This window comes from Saccopteryx leptura, chromosome 10 (genome assembly GCF_036850995.1).
Source record: "Saccopteryx leptura isolate mSacLep1 chromosome 10, mSacLep1_pri_phased_curated, whole genome shotgun sequence".
NCBI lineage: Eukaryota > Metazoa > Chordata > Mammalia > Chiroptera > Emballonuridae > Saccopteryx > Saccopteryx leptura.
In genome coordinates, this window is record NC_089512.1 from 46679667 (window position 1) to 46705372 (window position 25706).

The 25706-nt window shown below is 45.2% G+C and overlaps 1 protein-coding gene across 1 annotated transcript in view; it reads left to right on the plus strand.

The window, feature by feature from the left end:
• FGD5 (FYVE, RhoGEF and PH domain containing 5) overlaps positions 1–19130 on the plus strand; it is a 124011-nt gene extending 104881 nt beyond the window's left edge. Inside the window, exons 14-21 of the mRNA XM_066351872.1 lie at positions 2958–3037; positions 5636–5735; positions 6098–6235; positions 6688–6817; positions 7552–7682; positions 10619–10747; positions 16562–16716; positions 17104–19130. Of these exons, the coding sequence (XP_066207969.1) occupies positions 2958–3037; positions 5636–5735; positions 6098–6235; positions 6688–6817; positions 7552–7682; positions 10619–10747; positions 16562–16716; positions 17104–17140 (900 nt within the window). The 3' untranslated portion in view covers positions 17141–19130. The remainder of the gene's footprint in view (positions 1–2957; positions 3038–5635; positions 5736–6097; positions 6236–6687; positions 6818–7551; positions 7683–10618; positions 10748–16561; positions 16717–17103) is intronic.
• Positions 19131–25706: the final 6576 nt, after the last annotated feature.

Here is a 25706-nt window from a genome sequence, read left to right on the forward strand (position 1 = left end):
CTAACTCGCTGATTCTATTCTCAGCTTCATCCATCCTGCTTTTAATTCCTTCCATTGTGTTCTTTATTTCTGATACTGTATTTGTCATTTCTGACTGATTCTTTTTTATTATTTCAATGTCCTTTTTTATATTTGCTATCTCTTTATTTAGGTGTTCGTAATGACCATCTGTTGTTGTTCTAATATCTTTGAGAATCCTAACAATCGTTATTTTAAACTCTGTATTTGGTAATTTGGTTATATCTGATTCATTCAGGTCCTTTTCTGGGGATTTCTCTTGATTCATTTGTGTTGCATTTCTTTGCCTTCTCATTTTCTTTGTGTAAAGGAAGGTTTTGGCCACTGGAGTCCACTGGGTGTGGCCTCTGTTCCCTAGGTATGGTCTGTCTGCAGGCCCACCACCCCCTCTGCTGTTGCTGTCTAGGGTGTTTGGGTATGGGCATTGCCGGTGCCTGCCCACTGGGGCTGTTGCTATGGTTTCCACCTCTCCTTCATGGGAGTGGCTGTGATCATGTGCTCGGGTGTACAAGCTTGGTGGCCTTGGCCTTTGTCCCGCCCCTGTGGGTGGCATTATGCTCAGCCCTGAGGGCAGTGGCGAGCACCTTTGTTCAGCTGTGGGTCTCCGCCTGTTTCCGGGCTTTCGCCTCGCTCTTGCAGGAGGAGCCTGTTTGTGGGCCAGCTGCAAACCTTGGCTCCACAGGCCAGGTGGGCCTGTGTGCCCACGCTCAGTAGCGGAACTCTGCCTGTTCTGGGCTTTTGGCTCCACCCCTGTGGGAGGAGCCGGCTCCCAAGTCAGGCCACAAGCCTTGGTTCTGCGGGCGGGGCAAGGCTGTGCTCCTGCGCCCTTGCTCAAGGGCTGGTCTCCACCCCTTCCGGGGTTCCCGCCCTTCTCCCGCAGGCTGGATTACAGGCTGCAGGCAGCTGGGCTTGACCACTTCTGCATGCCCCCTCCTCCCCAGCCGGGCAAGACTGAGCTCACACCTGGGCCCAGTGGTGGCCAGCCGGCTTCTGCCCTTGCCGACAGAATTGCGTCCCGCCACTGCCCACCCTCCGGCGAGCCCTCAGCCATGTGGGTGCAGGCGCTGCAGCTCAGACCCTAACACTCACTACGGTAGCCCTGAAAGCTCCCTCCTTCTAAGCAACTCTGCTCTGAGTGCCGCGGGAGAGCTTGTTTGGCTGATGTCCTGCTTCCCTTTGCTGGTATTGCTGTTTCCAGGGGAAATATTCACTTCAGATTTGGGGAGTGACCGGTCCCAGGGCTTGGGGTGGCTGTCTCTCAAACTGTTTCTCCCTGTGCCTCCTAGATTACACTCTCTTCCTGCTACTCTGGTATGCTACTCCCTCCCCGTTCCCCAGATCCCCGGGTGAGTGGTTGTGAGAGAGATGTTCTGCACGGTCCCTTTAAGAAGAATCCTGGGTCTGAGAAATCAGTCTCTTTCTCACAAACAGTATCCTGACTTGTTTCCAGCTAAATACTGTCCATACGCCTCTTCTAGGCTCTGGGGCTGCAGGCTGGGGCTTTGTTCCTGGGGCTCAGGACCCTCCCCTCTCTGCTAAACTCACTTCCCGCCACGCGAGTCTCCCGGCTGCCACTCACTCCGGGGAGCTGGGCAACCCTCTCCGCGTTTCCGCTTTTCCTACCAGTCTCGGTGTGGCTTCTTCAGTGTTCCTTGGTTGAAGAGTCTTCTTAGTTTAATCCAAAATTGGTTTTTCCAGATGATAGTTCTTAAAATTAGTTTGTAATCCACTTAGGTTCTGGGAGGTGGATGTTGGTACGTCCGCCTACTCCAGCACCATCTTGTCTTCTGTATATATATTTTTTATTAGTGTTTTTATTTTCTTCGGATAAAGAAAATGAAGTGGATTATGTGGTAGTTCTGTTCTCAATTTTTTGAGGCATCTCAATACTGTTTCCCATAATGGCTGCACAAGTTGATAATCCCACCATCAGTATACAAGTGTTCTATCTCTAGGCACCTCACAGAATTGGAATCACACAGTATTTGTCCTTTTGTGAGTGACTTACTTCACTTAGCATTACGGCCTCAAGGTTCATCCGTGTTGTAGCATGTGTCAGAATTTCCTTCCGTTTTATGTCTGAATAATCCATTGTACATATATCCCACATTTTGTTTGCCCATTCACGCATGGATAAAAACTTGGGTGGCTTCTACCTTTTGACTATGGTAAATAATGCTGCTGTAAACTTGGGATACAAATACCTGTTCAAGTAGCAGATATTTTTTTAAACAAACGTAAGAAAGGCGCGGCCCAGCTGGACAGTTTTGTGGGTAAGGGCAGAGAGACAGGAAGGAAGAGGGCCTGATCATGAGTGGCCGAGCTCAGTGTACCTTCATCCCAAGTACGAGAATGGCTAGGAGCTGATGGAGATTCCTGAGGGCTTGATGGACAGGAGGCTTTAGGAAGTTAATTCCGGCAGTGATGTCAGAGAGGGGAACACTGAGGTGAGAGAATGGAGCGGGAAGTAAAGAAGGGAGGAGAGCTGTGAGAGGTATTGTGGGGCCTCTCTAGCTCCTGGAAGCTCCTTACTTGAAAAAGGGGAAGAAGTAAGCATATTTCTCAGTAGGGAGGTTTGTTCTCTTTTGGAAACAAAACTTTTGGGGAGGAGCCTGTTGGACTAGGGAGTGGGATAGCGTGGTCACTGAGCAGGTGTTTCTGCAGCAGGACAGTACTTTTGGACTCTGGGCCTGAGAGTGAGGCTCCATGGCCTTCCTGGGGGTGGGCAGTGGCCAGGAACCAAGGAATCAGAGTCAAAGTTGGCAGATACACATGCACGTGCGCGCACACACCACCCCACCCCCACCCCTCGCCTTGACTCTGAGCATCTGAGGAAACTCAGTCTCAGAGAGGGGCAGTGGCGGGACCAGAGGAAGAATCTAATCTGTAAGTTTGCCCTTTTGTGCCCCTGTCCTGAGGCTGTGTCTGTTGGTTTCCAGGTCAGCCGCCCTGTGATGGAGAAAGTGCCCTACGCTCTAAAGATTGAGACTTCTGAGTCCTGCCTGACTCTGTCTGCAAGGTATGGGGAGGAGGAGGGAGATAGCGGGACAGAGCTTTGCAGGTGGGAAAGTTTAGAATAACAGATGTTTGATGTGTCTTCGGTTTTATTTTGGTGTCCTTTGGATAAAAGGACTGTTCTTTTCAATGTTTCTTGACCACCTTTGGATCATAGGCCACTTTGAGAATCTGGTAAACCTATGACTTCTCTCCCCTGCAAAAAAATGTGCATTCATGGAAAGTTTTATTTAGAACTTTGGGGGTTTCTAGAGCCCTTTTTAAAAATATATATAACAATAACAATATTTTGTGGTTATAAAACTTTACAGATTATTGGGTCTTTATAGCAACACAAAAAGTTAAGGCAGGTAAAGAACACACTGTGCACCTTAGTTCATAAAGTATCTGCTTTTTGGCTTTCGTGTCTAGACAGAAACAAATAGCACATGAGCATGCATCATTCAGCTTTCGCTGGTTTGGGGCTTGACCTTCTCCCAGAACCCTCTGTTTTTTTCTCTAGGACCTCAGGCTGCCCAGGGCTCCCTCTTGCTGGTTTCAGGCAGTGAAAGAGCCCCACTCCCTTCCCCCGTACTCCCACCCTGGCTCTCAGGGCAAGGCCAGCTCAAGCTCAGACACCAGGGAGGTGTGGCTCCTGCAGGGCCACACTGGGCATGGTAGGGGTGGGACAGTGTTCCCAAGGCTTGGGTGTCTTTCCTCTCAGGTAGTGTGTGACCAAGGGTTGGCAGCAGTGCCCGCTGTGTAGGGTGGAGGTTCTGGTGTAACGCAGGATGTACACACACTGACCCACACGCTGTCTCATAGATGTGTTTGGTCATTAAGCCTTTATTAGCCACTCCCAGTGCCTGGTTCTGTGCTGAGGACACATACAATTTAAGCCTTGATTTGCTTGGGGGTGAGGGGAGCCCACATGTAGGTAGGAGTTGTGAACTGGTTACAATACAGAACACAATTATGCTAAGAATTAACAGTGGTGACGGCAAGTCACCTGCACTGGGCACCTGCTGGGTCTCAGGCCCCTCCTCTGGCCCTCATCACCACCCCGGGAGGTGCTTCTTGCTGCTGCTCCCATGCTTGGGGAGTCGAGGCCTAGAGAGGGGTCACACATTCATGTGAGGCAGAACTGGGGTTCAAACACAGGACTGTGTGACCCCGAGCGCTTTTTCACTGCTATCTACTGCCTGAGGGATAGAAGCAGCCTTGAAAATTCCAAGGAGTAATCCCATTCGGGGGAATGAGGTGAGGCTTCCTGGAGGAGGTGATGTCTGGGTAGGATTCCATGGCCTGTCCTCTCATGTCTTGGTCAAATCAGAGACCTGGGGAGACCCAGGGTACGGTTTCTGTTTGCCCAACTGTGAGGTGACAGGCCAGGCTCAGCCCTTGGGGTGGAACTGCCCCCCTCTCTTAGGGCAGGAGCACTGCCCTTTGGCCAGTGGCCTCAAGGAACCACTGTCACTGACAGGCTGGTCACCTTTCTGCTAACCCAGATACTTTACACAGAAGCTTCCAGGGACAGCAGGACCCATACATGACCTTTTAGAGACATGGCATCTGGCTGGCCGCCACCCTTTTCTCCTTCCCAGGGAAAACTGGGCCCTTCTCTGGCAGAGGCTGCATACTTAGTGTGGTGAGAGCGACACCTACTGGACCCTGTGAGAATTAGGCAGCTCAGCCCAAAGTACCTGTCACCACACACAGGGAGCCTTCCGGGCACAGAAAGGGGATGTGGGAAGTCAGCTTGTTGGATGAGTGAGTATCTAGGAAGTTATATGGGAAACTGTCGGGGCAGTCGGAGAGACTGGAGCCTTGGCCTTTGCCAGCTTCTGTCTACTCCAATCTCCCTGCCTCCTGCCTGCTCATCCTTCCTGACGTGTGGACCCCTCAGACCCTCCCTAACACCCCTTGCTTTGCCATTGACAAAGCCCATCTTCACCCCACATGTCATCTCATCCCACGAAAGCCCTGGGAGTTAGAGGAAGACTGGTGGCACTTCGTGTTGCACGTGAGGAAGTGGCCTAGCGGGCAGCAGCTGCCCTGGCCACCCTGCTAGCGATGGGGGTGCTGAGTACAAGCTCAGCCCGGTCTGGCAGGCAGTGGTACTAGCGGATGGGGGTGCTGAGTCCAAGCTCAGCCCTGTCTGGCAGGCAGTGGTACTTGCAGATGGGGGTGCTGAGTCCAAGCTCAGCCCTGTCTGGCAGGCAGTGGTACTTGCGGATGGGGGTGCTGAGTCCAAGCTCAGCCCGGTCTGGCAGGCAGTGGTACTTGCGGATGGGGGTGCTGAGTCTAAGCTCAGCCCTGTCTGGCAGGCAGTGGTACTTGCGGATGGGGGTGCTGAGTCCAAGCTCAGCCCGGTCTGGCAGGCAGTGGTACTTGCGGATGGGGGTGCTGAGTCCAAGCTCAGCCCGGTCTGGCAGGCAGTGGTACTAGCGGATGGGGGTGCTGAGTCCAAGCTCAGCCCGGTCTGGCAGGCAGTGGTACTAGCAGATGGGGGTGCTGAGTCCAAGCTCAGCCCGGTCTGGCAGGCAGTGGTACTTGCTGGTGGGGTTTCAGGCCCCGAGAGGCTCAGGAGTGTGCCCTCACTAACTCTAGCTTGTGTCCACAGCTCCTGTGCAGAGCGAGACGAGTGGCACAGCTGTCTCAGCAGAGCCCTCCCCGAGGACTACAAGACCCAGGCTCTGGCTGCCTTCCACCACAGCGTGGAGGTGAGTGGGCGCCCTGGGTCTGTCTGACACAGCGCACAGCCCTGGGTTTCCCTGGGTGGGCCACACACCCAGAAAGACTTGCAGCTCTTTGCATCAGGGCTCCTTGTTCTCCTGTCACCTCCCCTGCTGCGTTCCCACCAGCTCCGGGCGGTCACTGTGCAGCCCCAGCCTGGAGCTCGGCACCTCCAGTTGGCTGTTTCTAAGTGAAGATGAGCTTCCTGGAGGATGCAGGATGGGAAGGGGGGAGGTTATAGAATTAGAATCCACCCTGCCCCACACACATACACACCCCATACAGGAAAGCGGGTACCTATCCAGCTGGTCTCCTGATCAAACTGCTTGACCCCGTTTCGTTGCTTTAGATACGGGAGAGGCTGGGGGTCAGCCTGGGGGAGAGGCCCCCCACTCTGGTGCCTGTCACACATGTTATGATGTGCATGAACTGCGGCTGCGACTTCTCCCTCACTCTGAGGCGTCATCACTGCCACGCCTGTGGCAAGGTGAGTTGCTCATTGTGAGGAGTGTGTGCATGGGTGTGACATGGAGTGGGGATCTAGGGGCATCCAGCAGCTACTACGTGCCAGCCCAGAGAAGGGCATGTTCACACCATCCCTGAAAGGTAGGGTTGTCAATGCCCATTTTACGGATATCCTCAAACCATGGTGCCAAATCCCAGGCCTCTTCCATAACAATACCATGCTGCAAAAAGACAATCATAGCATATGTGGTCATTGTCCTTATGAAAAAAAGGTATCTGTCATGTTAAGGGCAATTCAGAAAAACAAATAAACACATGCACAGAAACTCCGTACAGCTGCACTGGAAAAGCAGGGGACCTGACCCAGTCCCTGGAGGAGGTGGGGGATGGGTCGGCTAGGCCGGAATGCTGGGCCTCTGCAAATGCTGAGATGATGAGAACCGCTCCAACATGCGTCCCCCACTGGGCCTGCAGATCGTGTGTCGGAACTGTTCGAGAAACAAGTATCCTCTGAAGTACCTCAAGGACCGGATGGCCAAGGTCTGCGATGGCTGTTTCGGGGAGCTGAAGAAGAGGGGTGGGGACGTCCCAGGCCTGCTGAGAGGTAACCTGGGAACCACCCCCCACCTTTCTCCCAGGTGGTCCCTGTGGCTTCTCCCTGCCCTATGGTTGGTGCCTGAAACCACTTGCCTGGGAGGTTCAGAACAAAAGCAGCCCCTGAAGAGAAATTGGGGGTTTAAATTTACACCTCGGGCACCATTTCCCAAAATGCTGGTTTCAAGGAAAATTGATAGGTTCTCCCAGAAGAAGGGTTCTGTGAGCAGCCAAGTTTGGAAACTGCTGGGTCAGTGCCTCTCAGTGAGGGGTCTCTTTTTGGGAGAAGGATCGTGAGACAGAGCTGTGGGTCAGGGAAGGGCTGAGGACTCTGATCAGGTGCCTGAGGAAGCTGAGCTGGCCCTTGAGAGACGGCTCAGGGGAAGGCTTTGCCCAAGCAGGGCTGGGCTGGAGGGAGAGCAAGTTGATCCTGGGCCTAAAATCAGAGTTCTCTGGGGCCACCGAGGCCATCAGAGAGCACAGCCTAGCCCCAGTCCTGGGGACCTGGAGAAGAAGGGGTGGCCAGTGCCCAGGAAAAGCCTTACCTCCCAGCTCCCAGGGCCTTTGTGTCAGTAGAAGAGGGAGTGCCCATTTTTCTGGTCACACTTAAACCCTACAGTAAGGCTGGCTCCAATCTTGGGAAAGACTGGGAGCTCTGATTTTCAGGAATTTGTGTTCCAAAGTGTAGGTGTTCCTTTCCACGTGGACCCTTACCTCCCTTTCCCCGTAACATCTTGGTTACAGAGCGGCCGGTGAGCATGAGCTTCCCTCTGTCCTCCCCGCGCTTCTCGAGCAGTGCCTTCTCCTCCGTCTTCCACAGCATCAACCCCTCAACCTTCAAGAAGCAAAAGAAAGTCCCTTCAGCCCTGACTGAGGTAAGGCAGGTGACGCTTCCCTGTGGGCATCAGGGGATTTGGAAGGTTCAGGGTCCTCCTTGTGAACAGTGTCAGGCCCCCACACACCAGCCTGACTGGGCTCTTTGGGACAAAGAGGAGCCCTGGCCCTAGCCAGTTAGCTCAGTTGCTTAGAGCATTATCCTGAAACACCAAGGTTGCAGGTTCGATTCCTGGTCAGGGCGTAGACATAAAGTGACCTGTATGAATGTACAACTAAGTGGAACAACAAAATGCTTCTCTCTCTCTCTCTCTCTCTCAAATCAATCAATTAAAAATAAATAAATAAAGAGCACACCTAATGGGAGACATTCTGTTTACAAGGACTGACTCACCAGTAACAAGAGCAGTGCCGTCTCCTGGGCATGACTGAGAAGATGCCTGCCTGGTGGCAGAGGGCAGGACCTGAAGTGGTTGTGGATGGTGTTAGGAGATGTCTTTCACCTCCTTCTCTCCGCCTTTCTCATCCAACTCTTTCTCTTTTCTCCCTTCTCTCCGGCCCCATAGCCTAGACCTAGTTCGCAAGGGTACTGCACAGATCACTGGGGCTTCTCCAACTCAAGCAGCTTCAGTCCTGGTTAGCTGCCCCCAGCGTGCCCTCTGAGCTGCACCGTCCTCTCACCCTGGGGTCCCGCACAGGCTCAGGTGGTGAGCCCCCTGGCAGCTGCAGCCCTCTTTGCAGGAGACCTCACCATTGGCTAACCTCAATTCCTTCCTGCAAATAGGACCAGACTTACACGTCTAAATTCTAATCACAACCACAAATAAATGTGTGCCCATGAATATTCGAGCTGTTGAAAGGAGTGTGATCAGCTGTTTCCAAGTTTTTTTCATTAATATTCATTATCGAGTAGCAGATGGCAAGGGTTTAAAAAAGTGTTAGGGGATGAAAAATTTTAATGGGTACAGTTCTATCCATTAACTTAATTCCTTTCGTATATTAAATATCTTGGGAATAACACATACATGGTAAAAAAAATTTTTTTCAAAAAAGCACAAAAGAATATATAAATATTATCACATTTCTTATGGATCCTTTCAGAAATTTTAAAGCATATATATATATCATATTTTAAAGCATATGATATATATATATGATATATATTTATAGATCCTCTCTTTTTTTTACCCAAAAGTTAACATTATATGACTCTTCACTTAGTTTCTCTTAGATACTATTTCCCATTTGTTCAGACATACAAATCTCAACGTTTTATATTGTATGGTTGCCCCATAACTTATTTAATGTCCCTTTCCACAAATCAAGAAAAGCTCACTCTGCTGGTGGCCTGCCCGAATCCAGCTCATTGGAACTTGAGTGTTCCATGGAGGCAGAGTTTGAGAACCACTGCTCCTATCCCTCTATCGTCAGGCTGCTCTGATCCCACTGCCATGTGGATTTGCTGCAGCCAGCTCCTTGGTGACTTGTACTCAACATGACAGCCTTTTCATTAGCCAGAAAAGGCTGCACTCAGTGGGATCTGCAGTGGCCCCGGGAGAAATGTGTCCCAGTCTTCTGCTACCCTCTGCCCTTCTTCCGGGGGCTTCACTTCACTAGGAAGACCTGCTGCCCGTCTGTCTAGTGGGAAAGTCAAGTGAACTTACTTCTAAACCTGGCCACCTTGTTCTAATAGTAAGACTAGTATATATGGAGCACTTACTGTGGCTCAGTCACTGTACCTGTCAGGTAGGTCACCTGTCTTAATGTCATTTAATTCCAATTTAACTAGTAAGGAAACTGAGACTTAGCGGAAGTAGGTAAATTGCACGACATTACCCATCTATAAACTGGTAGCACCTGGATTGTTACCCTAGATTGGTATTAACTCCAAGCCTGTGTTCTTAACCCCATGTAAAACCTATTCAACAGGCGACTACTGCTAATAATAAGGGGAGAAGTTAACACATCCATTAGGCAGAAGATGATAAAACCTTTAGGTCAGCGGTTCTCAACCTGTGGGTTGCGACCCCGGCGGGGGTCTAATGACCAAAACACAGGGGTCGCCTAAAGCCATCAGAAAATATGTATTTATTATACAATACATTTTTAAATAAAATACAGTACATTTTTAAATAAAATATGTATTTCATCGGAAAATACGTATTTATTATACAATACATTTTTAAATAAAATACAATACATTTTTAAATAAAATATGTATTTCCGATGGCTTTAGGCGACCCCTGTGTTTTGGTCGTTCGACCCCCACCAGGGTCGCGACCCACAGGTTGAGAACCGCTGCTTTAGGTAAACAGTACAAAGAGGACCCCTTATTAAGTGCAAAAAATAGATAAGCAGTAAAGTATAAGAATCAATTTTAGAATGAAGAAAGAACCTTTCCCCCAGATACCAGTTTTGTAATTTGGGAACTTGGGGTTTAGGGAGAAGGACCAGGAATATGAAATGCCACTAGGGGGCAGCATTCCTGCATGCAGTTTTTGATTTGAGTCTGGTCAGTAAATCCTGCATCTCAAACTACACTGCTCACAAAAATTAGGAAATATTTCAAAATGAATATGAAGCGATTAAAAAAAGAAGCATTTGATTTTTTTTATTAAACAAAAACATCAGAAAAGCAAACAAAAAAAATTAAAAAAAAAAGAAAAGAAAAGCAAACAAGTCAAAAAAAGTTTGATTATGCAAATGAGATGCAAAACCAACTTTTATTTCATTGGTGAAAATGTACTATACAAAAGGCTGAAAGTACTGGAGTATTTGCATGTTCCCTGATCCCCTCATTTTTGTGAGCAGTGTATTTTGCTTCCTTTGAGGTGCTGGACAGATCCTGAGACCTTATCCAAGTCTCAGGTTTCAAAGCAGTACAAACACTCTGCCGACTGTTTTGCATGTCATTTGGCTCTGTCTGAACCGTGCCCACCACCTGGTGGGCCTGACCACTCTGCTTCCCTTCTGCCAGGTGGCTGCCTCCGGAGAGGGCTCTGCCATCAGTGGCTATCTCAGCCGGTGTAAGAAAGGCAAGAGGCACTGGAAGAAGCTCTGGTTTGTCATCAAAGGCAAAGTGCTCTACACCTACATGGCCAGTGAGGTAGTGGTTCACGCTTTCTCCCCTCTCTCCCGGGAAGGCTCGAAGATTAAGCTCGAGCCTCAGAATGTTTGTGTGGAGTATGCACTGCACCCCGTCCCCTCAGGGCAGTGTGAGGCCTGGTTCAAATTCCCATGTCAGTCAAGTCTTGATTGAGCAATGCCACATTCTAAGCGTTCCTATGGACACACAACTGAAACTGCATGTCCATTCAAAATCTAAGGAATTCACCATTTCTGCGTGGAGAAAACGTACTACAACATGCAGACCTATGTACCTAAGTATGTAAATGTCACAGGCCCAGCATCCAGTTCAGGCCTAGAAGGGCTACTTTCTTCCCTCCATTTTAGTTGTTTGGGACAAAATTCAACAGGTTGAAGGAAGCTACCATACGTTTTGTCTGAGTGTCACTACATTGTCTCATAGTAACTCTTCTATTAAGTAAAACTTGTTTATATTTTTATAGAACATCTTACTTACATTTACATCTTCTAAAATATAGGAGAGAGGGCCTTGGAACTCAAGCCTCCCTCTGGAGTAGATAGGTATGGGCTGTGGTTCTACAGCAGGGTTGTAGAGTCCTGACCCAGGCTCAACCTGTAGGGTAACATGAAAGATTTCCATGTCCGGGCCCCACCATCTGGTGGCTTCCACAGGATAAATAAATCCTCTTTGAAAATGGGACTTAAATGCATTCTGCCCAGCTGCAGAGGGTGGATGCTTCGCCCCAAGATGATGTGCACAGAGCACAGGGCTGGCCCTTTCTCTTGACCACAGGTGCTAGTGAGTGAGCAAAGCAGCTTCCTTCTTTGGGACATAAAGCTTCCCTCAGAAAGGATGTGCAGCTGTGACCTGCAGTCGACCCTGTCCTTGGGTACTACAGGCCAGCAGGGACCCAGACATACACAGGGCCTGAGTGACCCGGATGCTGTGTGAGTTGAGCCCTTTCCAAGGAAGTCCTTCACTCACATCTCCACAGATGGGGCTTTCTATGCTGGGGAGAATTTTTATCATTCCAGAACAAACTGAAATGTGATGTACTATCCTTCTGTAGCCCAGAGCAGCATCTTCCTGAGCAGGCATTCCATTGGACAGACACCACAGGGGTTCTCTGAAAACGGGGTTCTGAGGCAAAGCACGGTAGGCAGTGAGTGCGCCTCCCTCACTGTCGTACCTCTAAGAACTTCTCATATATAAAGCCGTGTTGTGGGTCTCTAAGACATGGAGATTTCCAAGCTGCCTGACCACAGGCCATTCCTCATGGAACATTACATAGAACTGTTATTGCACAGGCACACTTTGGGAGGAAATACTGGCTTAGATGAACAAAGGCTAATGATTATTAAATAACCGTTAAAGAGAGGTGAGTCCTATCTGAGAACAGAAAACCCAAAGCCTCTGTGTTCCGAGCAGCAGTTAATGGAAATGATAACTTGATTTTAAGAGATGAATTTAAATATGCTTCCAAAACAGTTTCTTCCAGAGAAAGGAATTTGTACAATTTCTCATTAAGCGTATTCTAGTAAGAGTAGGTTTGATGATGTGGAGTAGCCAGTGGTCACTGTCTGTACTACTTGAACACGTCCTGTACCCTGACCCAAGCTAATACAGCTTGCTATTCAGGAATAGCCCTGGGAGAAAGTGACTGTCAGAAGTATAAAAGAATCTTTTTTTAACATTTTATTATTTAGTTATTATATTTATTATTTATTACTATATAAAATTTCAAATATAAGTTTGAAAGAACTTTCAGTGAACTGTCATATATCCATGAACTAGATTATACACTTAACATTTTATTCATCCATCTACTTTTTTTGATGCTTTTCAAAGTATACTTCCCCCTAAGAGTTCAGTATTTGTTTATCTTTTTTTCCTTGGAGGTACAATTTACATATAGTGAAGCACACAAATAAGGTACTATTTGATGGGTTTTGACCATGCGTACAACTGTAAGTCCCCGCTCACCCTGGTCCCAGAGGCTGCTCACTGTTCTCATCTTTTTCCAGCATAGATTGCCTCTTTTAATTTTTTTTAAAATTTTTTTTAAAACATTTAATTTTATTTTTTATTTTTTATAGTGACAGAGAGAGAGTCAGAGAGAGGGATAGATAGGGACAGACAGACAGGAACGGAGAGAGATGAGAAGCATCAATCATTAGTTTTTCGTTGCGACACCTTAGTTGTTCATTGATTGCTTTCTCATATTTGCCTTGACCGTGGGCCTTCATTAGACCGAGTAACCCCTTGCTTGAGCCAGCGACCTTGGGTCCAAGCTGGTGAGCTTTTTTGCTCAAGCCAGATGAGCCCGCGCTCAAGCTGGAGACCTCGGGGTCTCGAACCTGGATCCTCCACATCCCAATCCGGTGCTCCATCCACTGCACCACCGCCTGGTCAGGCTAGATTGCCTCTTTTAGACCTTCATAGAAATGGAATCACTTGTGGCTTCTTCCACTCAGCATGATGTTTTTGAGATTCCATCATGTCACAGATAGCAATAGGTCATTACTTTTTATGGCTGAGTAGTATTACATTTTGTGTATATACCAGTTTGTTTATCCATTTACCAGTTGAAGGATATTTGGGTTGTTTCCAGTTTGGGGTAATTATCAGTAAAGCCACTTCAAATTTTTGCATAAAAGTTTTTGTGTGAAAATAGGTTTTTATTTTATCTTGGGTAAATACATAGGCTCAGAATTCCTAAACCATAGAAACTTGTGTCTTCGATTTATAAGAAATAACCAGACCTTTTTCCAAAATGGTGTACTGGTTTACACTTCCCCCAACAATGTGTATAAATACAGGGGTTCTGGTTGCTCTGCATGTTTGTCAGCAGTCAGTATTGTCAGTCTTTCATTTTAGCCATTCTGATGAAGGTATAATAGTATCTCAATGTGGTTTAAATTTAGATTCTCCTAATGACTGATGATATTTTTTATGTGCTTATTGGCCATTTATTTATTTCACTTTGAGAAGTATCTGTTTAACTCTCTTGCCTGTTTTCTAAAGTAGGTTGTCTTTCTGTTACTGAGTTACAGTTCTTTTTCAGATACCAGTCTTTTGTCAGATGTTTAGTGAATATTCTGTCTGTTTGTGGCTTGCCTGTTCATTTTCTTAATGAATGAATGAATCTTTTGGTGAACAGAAGATTGTAACATCAGTAAAATCTAATTTATCCTTGTTTTCCTTTATGGCTATTGCTTTCTAGATTCTAAAAAAAAAACTAACCACCTTTGTCTACTGAAAGTCAGTTCCAGGGGATCCTCAGGTTACAACAGTCATTTGTTTTTGTTTTGAGTTCATGACACTCACTCCCACAAAAACTTAGAAAAATTGAGACATTAGTGTTTCAATCTATGCTGTTAGGCATACTTATATAGACTACGTGGGGGAACTAGTTTGTGCCTGACAGAAGAATATACAATTTAGTGTACAGTACAGCATATTTACGTCCTTTTCCTTTTTTATGTGGCTTAGTTGTGTTTTTATGTTCTAGATTATGATTTTACAACTGTGTTAGTATAAGTAAGTGACTTAAGCTAGGATGTATTTCGACTTACACCAAAATTCAGGTTACTTAACTGTCGTAGGAACAGAACTATGTTATAACCTGAGGATCCCCTGTATTCTTCTGAAAACTTTACTTTTTTAGCTTTTACATTTAGGTCTGTTTCAAATCAATTGTTGTGTATTGTTTGAGATAGAGATCGAGATTCATTTATTTCCATATGGGTATCCAGTTGTTCTAACACCATTTGTTGAAAAGACTTCCCTTTCTCTATTGGATTTTTTGGGTGCCTTTGTAATACTATTTCAAATAACTGGATAAGTGTGGGTTGACTTTTGAGATCTCTATTGTTTCACTGATATAGTTACTAATCCTTATGCCAGTACTCTACTGTCTTAATTATTGAAACATTATAGTAACCCTTAAATTCAGGTTGTGTCAGTCCTCCAACTTTGTTCTTTTTAAGGATTGTTTTGGGTATTCTAGGTCTTTTGTGTTTCCATATAAACTTGTCAGTTTATAAACAAAAAATGCTGAGATTATGACAGGGATTTGTAAATCTATAGATCAGTTTGGGGTAAATTGGCATCTTAACAATATTGAATCTTCCAATTCATGAACATGGTATTAATTCTTATTTATTTAGTTAACTTCTCTTTTAATATTTTGTAGTTTTTAGTATAGAGGTCTTACACTTGTGTTCTTGTATTTCTGTTAACTTTATTCCTAAATATTTTATTTTTTGGATGCAATTTTTAATAGAATTTATTTTATTTTCTAGTTGTTTACTGCTAGTATATAAATATTTTTAAATGATTACCCTGTGACCTTACTAAATTCATTATTAGTTTCCGTAGTTGTTTTGTAATTAATCATATCCTTTGTTAGCACTGATAGTTTTACTTCTTCCTTTCTGATGTTTGTCTTTTCTTTTTCTTGATGCAGTGGCTAGGACATCCAGAACAGTGTTGAATTTCATTGATAAGAGTGAACACCCTCTTGCTTTGTTCCCAGACTTAGACGAAAAACATTCAATATGTCACTATTAAGTATGTTAGCTGTAGGTATTTTATAGATGTGCTTTGTCAAAGTAAGGAAGTTCCCTTCTAGTGCTACTTTGCTATGAGTTTTTATCATGAATGGATGTTGAATTTTGTCAAATGATTTTTCTGATACTAACCAATCTTTGAAAATGATTCCCTTTTGTACACAAAATCTCCCCACCCCTCTCCCACAACCATTCTAATGTGCTTAACCTATTATATCTCTTTGTTTATATGTGGATTTATAAAACTATTATTTATGAACATGTATATTTACATAAATACATGTGTATATAAAAATATATTTATATATAAAAGTTCTTTCTTTTTCCACCAAGCACTATGATTTTAAGGTCCATTTATGTTTTCTGGGTGCATCTGACTGCATTGTTAGCACCTTTATAGCACAGACACCCTGAGTGCTCTGTACTGAAGCCTGTGAATGAGGGCATGGGCAATGAGTATGAAATATGATATCAGAAGTAACTAGAAAAATAGCTGAGTCACTGACTAATTGAATCAGTGGAAAGAGTGTGGGGTTAGAAGGTGATCCTGAGCCTGACCAGGTGGTGGCGCAGTGGATAGAGCAACGGACTGGGACACGATGGACCCAGGTTCAAAACCCCAAAGTTCGCCAGCTTGAGCGCGGGCTCATCCGGTTTGGGCAAGGCTCGCCAGCTTGAGCCCAAGGTCGCTGGCTCGAGCAAAGGGGTCATTTGGTCTGCTGTAGCCCCCCGGTCAAGGCACATATGAGAAAGCAATCAGTGAACAACTAAGGTGCCGCAACGAAGAATTGATGCTTCTCATCTCTCTCCCTTCCTGTCTGTCTGTCCTTATTTGTCCCTCTCTGTGTCTCTGTCACACACACACACACACACACAAAAGTGATCCTGAGTCCAAATTCTGGCTTTGCCCCTTACTTGCTGTGTGATCTTTGGAAGCTAATTATCTTCTCTGAGCTTCAATCTCTGCTTAGACTGGGGGTGACATTTTCTATGATTGCTGTGAAGATTAATCAAGATAATGTGAAGATGAAAATGCCTGGACACTAATAGGCGGTCACAAAATAAGTTTCTTTTCCTCCTCATGCCTGGCCCTGGCAGGAAGTGGAGATGAAGACTATGTATGTGGTTATTTCGCTGTGTCCAAGGCATATCCCAGCAGAAAGGCTCTTCACGCATCTCAGATTGGAGATATCAGTGAACACTAAGCTGCTGACTATGTATAGTGCTGTTTAACATCAGTTTTTCCTCCTGTCCCCCACAGGACACTGTGGCCATGGAGAGTATGCCTCTGCTAGGGTTCACCATTGCCCCAGAAAAGGAAGAGGGCAGCAGCGAAGTAGGACCTGTTTTTCACCTTTTCCACAAGAAAACCCTATTTTATAGCTTCAAAGCAGAGGATACCAATTCAGCTCAGAGGTATCAAAATAACTAGTCCTTTACTTCCTTGCCTGTCTCACATAAGGAAACGAGTTGTTACCTGGGCTTTGGCTTCTGTTCTCCTGTAGCCATCCTATCCCATCAAGTCCCTTTGGGCCGCAGCAGAAAAGCAGAATGGCCTGTTCTTAGTTGTGAAATTTTTAAATATTATTATGGTTTATTTATGCATGCATGTGTTGGTTCGATAAATCTTTGTACTGTGTTCCAGGCCTTTTGCTAAATGATGAGTTTGCAACAAATTAATATATATATGATGTGGTCCCTAACCTTCAGCTAGTAGTAATCTAGTATAATCACTTATAAGTTCTGTGACCAGTCATAGGCACAGTCATGACAGCAAGTGTCTCTTCCCTTTTGTTTTAACAGGTGGATTGAGGCCATGGAAGATGCAAGTGTGTTATAGCAGTTACCAAGCATGTGGACTTAGAATAAAATCTTAGGTTGATATGTGGACCCTTCCAGAAGCTAATTCATGTGTCCACTCCTCTGGACATACATTGGATTCAGCCTGGGAGCCTGGCCTTTTCCACTGGAACCCCCTGGCTCACATCTTCACAAGTGGAGCCTTGAAGGGATATTTATAGATAGTTTCTGTCTTCGTGTCTGCCACCCCATCCTACCCCAACATAAACTATTTCCTTACCCAGAAGTGAGTTAAAATTCAGTAACATGAAGACATGGAAACCAGTAGAAAAGTACATTTTAGAAATGCAGGCTTTTTAGTAGAAACAAGCTTTTTCCATTGTTGTTACTGGTAAACATTGTCACCTTTCATATTGTTGATTTCGGTGCCTCAGGTGAAACAAGAAACAACTAGAAAGTAACAGCTACTCTCATTGAAAGCACTTTATTGTTTTACTGAGCTACAACCTCCAATTTTATGTTCCAAGTGATTTACTTAAGTAAATAGCTGATGGAGTCCTGTGGACTAATTTGCCACCAGTATGTAACAAGGATGTACAAAAAATTGATTTATGCAAACCTGGCTGTGGCGACACTCAGAGGTGAGGGCTCTCCTTACCGCGGACGGTGCACGACACTGGATAGGAAGGTGAGGATTTCCTCCTCCACTTGATCCTGCAACGTGTATTACTGACAAGTCAACTTAGTAAAGGAGGGACTCCCTCCTTCCACGGCATCCTCATCACTACACCAGTGCTGGAAGCTCGGCTGCTGGCAGACTCCGTCCTTACCTTGGAGGTCACTGCAAAACCTCCAAAGAGACAGGGTCTGCTTTAATTTATTGTGTGCCTTCCTGAGTTTTACCCCACATGAGCTGACAGCGTTATGCTTATGAAAACCTGTTCTTATTTTCAACACGGTAATCCTTTCCATGTTACTGAAACCTTGAGAGAGATAAAAAGATAAAACAAGATATGATCAGCAGGTGGATTCGTGGCCTTGGCCAGTGGCTCTGGACACAGTGAGGGAGTACAGAAGTAGTGGCTTGAAGATACTCTCTAGGTGCCTGGGCTCAGTCACCTCCCGCTGATGACTGCAGCTCATTCTGCTGGAAGTATTTTTACATAAAGCGAATTGGAATGGGGGGGTGGTGATGAGTGGGATTCCTTGTTATTCTCATCGAAATAAAAAACAGTCATATCATTTTCTGATGTCCTGTTCCCATCCTCCTGCTGTCCCCTAAAACAAAGGCATTTGCTAACAAACCTTTTGTAAAAAGCAGCATCTCAAGGAGTTATTTGCATTAAATATTTCCAGGGGAATTTTTTCTAGTTGGATTAAATATTTAATTATTCTAAGTCCCTGGCCAGCAAACTGCGGCTTGTGAGCCACATGCGGCTCTTTGGTCCCTTGAGTGTGGCTCTTTCACAAAATACCATGTGCGGACGCTACCTTAATAAGGAATGTACCTACCTATATAGTTTAAGTTTAAAAAGGTTGGCTCTCAAAAGAAATTTCAATTGTTGTATTGTTGATATTTGGCTCTGTTGACTAATGAGTTTGCCAACCACTGATCTAAGTGATTAGACAGGTCTTTATACATTTTTTTAAATTTTCTTTATTTATTCATTTTAGAGAGTAGAGAGAGAAAGGGGGGAGGAGCAGGAAGCATCAACTCCCATATGTGCCTTGACCAGACAAAGTGCAGGGTTTCGAACTGGTGACCTCAGCATTACAGGTTGATGCTTTATCCACTGCGCCACCACAGGTCAGGACAATCTTTATTAATTTTTGAGGGCTTAATTCTAACAATCATTTTCATCATCAGACGTATTCAAATGGGCCTTTTAGACTCTCCGAGCTCTTAAAAAGCACAGCAGAACTTCAGCACCAGGCAGTGGAAGTTTCCCCAACCTGCTGTGTGCCATTGCCTATTGTCAGTTTCTGGGCTTCAGGTAGAATTGTGTGTCTGGAAGTCATATGAAGGCTTCTTTTACCATATGACATTCTACCTGATACTTTTTGAGAAGAGGTAATAGGGCTTTTATTTCTCAGTCAATAACTACTCTAATAAAAACACCTTGATGATAGATCAGATACACTCAGTGTGTTTTATAGAAAGAAGGAAGGGGCAGGCGCCACCAAGATCCTCCACAGCTCATGTGTGACTGGGCAAGGACATGCCTGGTTTTGGGTTTTTGTTTTTAAATGTTTTATTAATTTTACAGAGAGAGGAGAGAGAGGGGAGTGGAGCAAGAAGTATCAACTCATATTGCTTCACTTTAATTGTTCATTGATTGCTTGTCATATGTGCCCTGATGGGGCAAACCCAGGGCTTCGAACTGGCAACCTCAGCATTCCAGGCTGATGCTTTATTCACTGCACCACCACAGGACAGGTGGACACTCCTGTTTTCTGTTTTTACCTGTCCTTCACATGGTTCTTTGTGTACTCATTTTGGTCAATTTGTCCTGGCCAGCTTTGCTCCTTGTTCCTTCCCTGCCCTTCTCTTCTTCCAGCCCATTTTACATGTTGTGTCATCTGGCTTCCCAGAGTAACTCAGATGAAGCCACCCAACTGGCCTGAGGGTACTCCTTCCAACTGGGCTGGGAGGCTGGGAAAATGGCCAGCTTTGATGCCACAGGAGGCAATGCTGCCTGAGGTCCCCAGATATCTGCTTTGTCTCCTGCCCCCGGGCACAGAGCAGCCCCTTCACAGTGTGCCTCCAGCAAAAGCTATATTTCTTGGGAGGAAGCAGTATCCAGCCAGGCTGGGGCTCAGAAATTAGAACTCGGGCCCTGAGTAAGTCGCTGAGCATCAGTGTTCATCTGTCACATGGAGACCATTCCAGCTTCCCCAAAGAGTTCAGGGGATGAAACACAAACCAAACGGTTTGTGAAAGTGGACTGAAGAACATAAACCTGTGAAGTGCATGGCATTGTTATACAAAAGGAAAGTATAGTCATAAGCTCTACTCAGTGACAATACAAAATGAAAACAATATGCAAAACAGACCTTCCTTTTTATCCATGAAAATGGCAAGCAAGAGCCTGACCAGGCGGTGGTGCAGTGGATAGAGTGTTGGACTGGGATGTGGAGGACCCAGGTTCAAGACCCCAAGGTCGCCAGCTTGAGTGCGGGCTCATCTGGTTTGAGCAAGGCTCGCCAGCTTGAGCCCAAGGTCACTGGCTCGAGCAGGGGGTCACTCGGTCTGCTGTAGCCCCCTGGTCAAGGCACATGAGAAATCAATGAACAACTAAGGAACCACAACGAAGAATTGATGTTTCTCATCTCTCTCCCTTCCTGTCTGTCTGTCCCTATCTGTCCCTCTCTGACTCTGTCTCTCCCACAAGAAAAAGAAAAAAAAAAAAAGAAAATGGCAAGCAAGAGAAATCAGGCCTAGGGAAGAAAGGCCTGGTGTGGGTAGCATGAATTCCTTTCTTCATTGGGTCTTTTCTGCCCTCTATTTGCTTCCAGTGACCTCTCCCTGAGCTCTTCACAGACGGATCAGGAAAAAGACCTCTGCAGGATTAGCCTCTGCATGCTTCTCAGAATCAGTAAAATTTTATAAAATTCAGTTTCTTGAAAGCTGGCAGCACTTACATTATGGTGGCTTCACACCTTCCCTGCAGACTGACTGTCTTTCTAGCCTGAATTAGTCTTAGTAAGGAGGAAGAATTCTGTTCACTATTACTAATACAAAGCACACTAGAAACACAGTAGTGGCCAAGAATAGTGATTTGAGTTCTGGGTCCTAATAATAATTCTTTTACATATCAGCAATACACTCAACTTGTTCTGGTCAGGCTGACAGACTAGCCACTCATTCTCCTGTGGATGCAGCCTACTCTTGTGTGCAGGTATGGAGTGAGGGGCTGAGGTGCAGGTTGACCTTTGGGCATGCATTATGCAAGTATGCAAGCCAGTGTCAAGGACCCTGATGGCCCAGGATAGCTGCAGAAGTATAATATGGTTAGAGCCCTTTCTTCATCTAGTTCAGCCTTCATTTGTTTGATAATGTAAATGTCATCGCTGAACTGTGAAGCCCTAAATGGAGACTGAGGCCACCTGGGCTAGGAGTGGTAGGACCAGGCTAGAGCCTGAGTTTTTTCTGCTACTGGGCAAAGTAACAACATGCCAGAATATTCTGTAGTGATTTGCAAATTCTGTGATTAGGTAAATTTCTGTGCTTTCATTCATTAATGGTCAGTTGTCTATTTTCAAGAGCAAATAACAGGAAACCAAGTTCACACTGGTTTAAACAATTACAGATCTAGCTCAACAGGAGGTGCAAAAGCACGGCAAGTTCAGGGTTAGAAAGTATCCCCAAGATCTAAGCTCTTTGGCTTTCTCTGACCTGTCCACTGTCAGCTTGATTCCCCAAGAGGCTAATTGGTGACTACCATTATGGTTGGGGCTATAGGCTTGCCTGTTCACAGCCACCACAGAGGGAGAGCTTAGCATCCTGTAGCTAGCTTTCTCTGAGAAGCACCCAGCAGGCCCTCCATACTGCTTCAACACTGCTTTCTCCTGAGATAGTCACTGTGAAGGGGCTCACCGTGACTGTCACAGACCAGTCAGCAGTGGAGGTGGGATGGCTGCTAGAATTCACCCATGTGGTCCACTCGCCGGATCTTCTGGAAAGGAGACAAGGGTTTGAATTAGCATAGTGAAAGGGATGTTCCTTGCCATAGATTTGGGAGATTATTCTAGTAATAGAATAATTTACAGGGCAATTATATGGGCATCTACTGTTATGTTTACTATATACAGTATGTCCATAAAGTCATGGTACACTTTTGACTGGTCACAGGAAAGCAACAAAAGACGATAGAAATGTGAAATCTGCATCAAATAAACAAAAAACCCTCCCAGTTTCTGTAGAATGATGTGGCAGCATGTGCACATGTGCAGATGATGATGTAACACCGTGTATACAGCGGAGCAGCCCATGGCCATGCCAGTCGAGATGTGGACGGTACAGAGGAAAGTTCAGTGTGTTCTGTGGCTCGCTAAATTTAAATCCATGACCAAAGTGCAATGTGAATATCGGCACGTTTATAACGAAGCGCCACCACATAGGAATAACATTACTCGGTGGGATAAGCAGTTGAAGGAAACTGACAGTTTGGTGGAGAAACCCCGTTCTGGTAGGCTATCGTCAGTGACGAGTCTGTAGAGGCTATACAAGATAACTACCTAAGGAGCCCTAAAAAATATGTGCATGAGCCCACATCAAACCGCACTGAATAGGTATGAAACTGGGAGAGTTTTCCTTTTATTTGGTGCAGATTTCACATTTCTATCGTCTTTTGTTGCTTTTCTGTGACTGGTCAAAAGGGCACCATGACTTTACGGACACACTGTATTACAGTAAGTGATGTATAGGGGAGGCTGGTTTGATGTTATTGATCTTTTAAGCCCCTAATCAAACTCTGTTAAATCAGCAGCCAAACAGCACTGATCTCTCACAGGCTCCTAGAAGACTGTGGTGTGATTATTAGGAAGAAATAATGGCAAGCACCTCTGCTTGAAGTGCTCTAAGCACCTTAACCCTATTACTTCATTTAATTCTCACAAGGACCTGCTGAGGTAAGTTCTATTATTATTCCCATTTTGCAGATGGCAAAACTAGGGGTTAGAAACATCATATCACTTACCCAGGGTCACACACTCATAATTGACAAAGCCTACTCTTATAACTGCTTCATTGTAGTACTTCCCTTGAATGTGAGCTGAAACTGTTAGCAGTTTTCCTGACACCTGCAATGCGAATTCTTTCCTAAAATTTACAGAACTCTGAATACAGAGGACCAAGCCATAGGACCTTCTCATCCAAAGTCACAACAAACATATTAAGTCAGCCTAAATTTTGCATTTTGGTATCTAAGCACAATTATTAAGTGTTATCACATATATACAATCCATGTACATAATCCAACATTATTTCAAAATACCCATTTTAACAATGATTACAGTTCTATTCTGAAATAATGTGCACAGATTTCAACTTCAGATGAGAATCTGTATATTTTAAAACCCAAATACACAGGCTTTAAAAAAATTTTAATATACACTCCTAGTGTTATTTAATAATTGACATTAGGATGAACACTCAAATATGAAGGAGTTTTAAAGTAAGTGACTTTGGGGATTTATCACATTTTTCTCACATAAAGGAACAAATCAGAATTTCTAAGATGGATTTATAAACTATGATAACCTAAAAATTGATCAATTACTTACTATTCTCAAATGCTTTAAGAATTTGCACTGTATAGTAAAAAGACAAGCCCAAAGATTTATGGTTAGACGAGTTGAAATTGGAAAGGGAAGCCTTCATACCCTTGCCTCACCAATTCCAAGAGGGAGAGAGGACATGTTTACCTAACACTACTCTTCGCCCCCAGGGTGATTTGCACCACCAAGACAGGGACTATTCTCAGAAATGAAATCCAGTTAATATAATCAATGCACAGCCCCGAGCCTGTCAACTATGTGAAGCCAGATCAGTGTGTCCTGGGGTGAGATCACAAATTTGCAACATGCTACAACCAGAACCTGGGCCACTCCACCAAGGGTACCCCTGGCAGCTAGACTGATGATGGGAAGTGGAGAGGAACAGCTGGAGGGAGAGCTGGCCCATGGGGACTGTTGTCTAGGTTCAGACCCCACTCTAAGGCCTGAGACAGCCACTCCCAAGTCAAATTCAGTTCTTCCCATGGCCCACACCTCTCCACCGGAGTTCACCTCTTGGTAAGTCTGGGGTGGGGCCCAGACATCTATAGTGTCTACAAGTGCTTCGGGAAACTGTGCATAGACAGGTTAGTTACCTGAGGTTGGGAGAATCTGGGAAGGTTTCATAGAGGATGTGGTAGTATTGTATCAGAACAGCGAGATAAGATGTCTTGCCACACAATCAATCAATTAGCCAAATTAAGAAATTAAGGAGTCTTTTAATTAACCGGCTGTGCAGACTGCATGGAAACTTAACTCGTTGAAATCAATGCGACCCCGTTTGCATTTTGGAGTTAGGTTTTATAGGTAGAATTACATACTGACTGAGGAATGGGGAGGGGAGAAAGCATAGCAGTAAAACAAAGCAGTGAAACAAGCTTTCTTACAATGTTTATCAATAGGGTTAATTCAGGGAGAAACATTCTAAGAACACCTGTGACCTTGCAAAGCTAGCCTGAGGCCACAGTCTGGGAGACTGGCCTCAAGGCCAGGAATAGTTTTTTCAGAAAAAGTTAAGTTCTGCAAGTCTCTGTTTTAGAGAAAGTTAAGGTTTTTGGAAGGGGGGGTTTCCCAAAAATTATTCATGTTCAGAGCATTTCTTTTCCACACTTCATTCCCTACTGGTTTTAATTAAATTTTAATCAAGTCATTGATTCATTGTCATTTTCATTGCTATCCTCTTGTGTTGGTGTGTATTGATTTCTGATTACCATTAATTTGATAGAGTTTATCCTTTCTTGAACAAACCTTGTTACAAAATCAATTAAACATGGTCCTACTTATCAAACAAGTTAAAATTAAAGTAAGAGGATCAATTGCTGAAGACAAGGGTAGTGAGCCATGGTGATTAATTAAACATTCTTTGGAACCAATTCTCTGACTGTTCAAATTCTTTTTTTCTTTTTTCTATGTTTGCCCTAACTAAAGATCGGCTTTCTTTAATTATACTAGAATTATTAGCATAAACAAGTTTCCAGGCCCTGGCCGGTTGGCTCAGAGGTAGAGCGTCGGCCTGCGTGCGGGGGACCCCGGTTCGATTCCTGGCCAGGGCACATAGGAGAAGCACCCATTTGCTTCTCCACCCCCACCCCTCCTTCCTCTCTGTCTCTCTCTTCCCCTCCCGCAGCCAAGGCTCCATTGGAGCAAAGATGGCCCGGGCGCTGGGGATGGCTCCTTGGCCTCTGCCCCAGGTGCTAGAGTGGCTCTGGTCGCGGCAGAGCGACACCCCGGAGGGGCAGAGCATCGCCCCCTGGTGGGCAGAGCGTCGCCCCCTGGTGGGCGTGCCGGGTGGATCCCGGTCGGGCACATGCGGGAGTCTGTCTGACTGTCTCTCCCCGTTTCCAGCTTCAGAAAAATACAAAAAAAAAAAAAAGTTTCCATTAATGCTGCAAATAAGCTACCTTGTTGAAGGAAAAGTAAATCTAAGCCTCTTTTATTTTGTATACAAATAAACTTGAGGCATAATATTTGCTAGAATATACAGTGTATCCGTAAAGTCATGGTGCACTTTTGACCGATCACAGGAAAGCAACAAAAGATGATAGAAATGTGAAAAATGCACCAAATAAAAGGAAAACCCTCCCAGTTTCTGTAGAATGATGTGGCAGCAAGTGCGCATGTGCAGATGATGATGTAACACCGTGTATACAGTGGAGCAGCCCACGGCCATGCCAGTTGAGATGTGGATGGTACAGAGGAAAGTTCAGTGTGTTCTGTGGCTCGCTAAATTCGAATCCGTGACCAAAGTGCAACGTGAATATTGGCGTGTTTATAACAAAGCGCCACCACATAGGAATAACATTACTTGGTGCAATAAGCAGTTGAAGGAA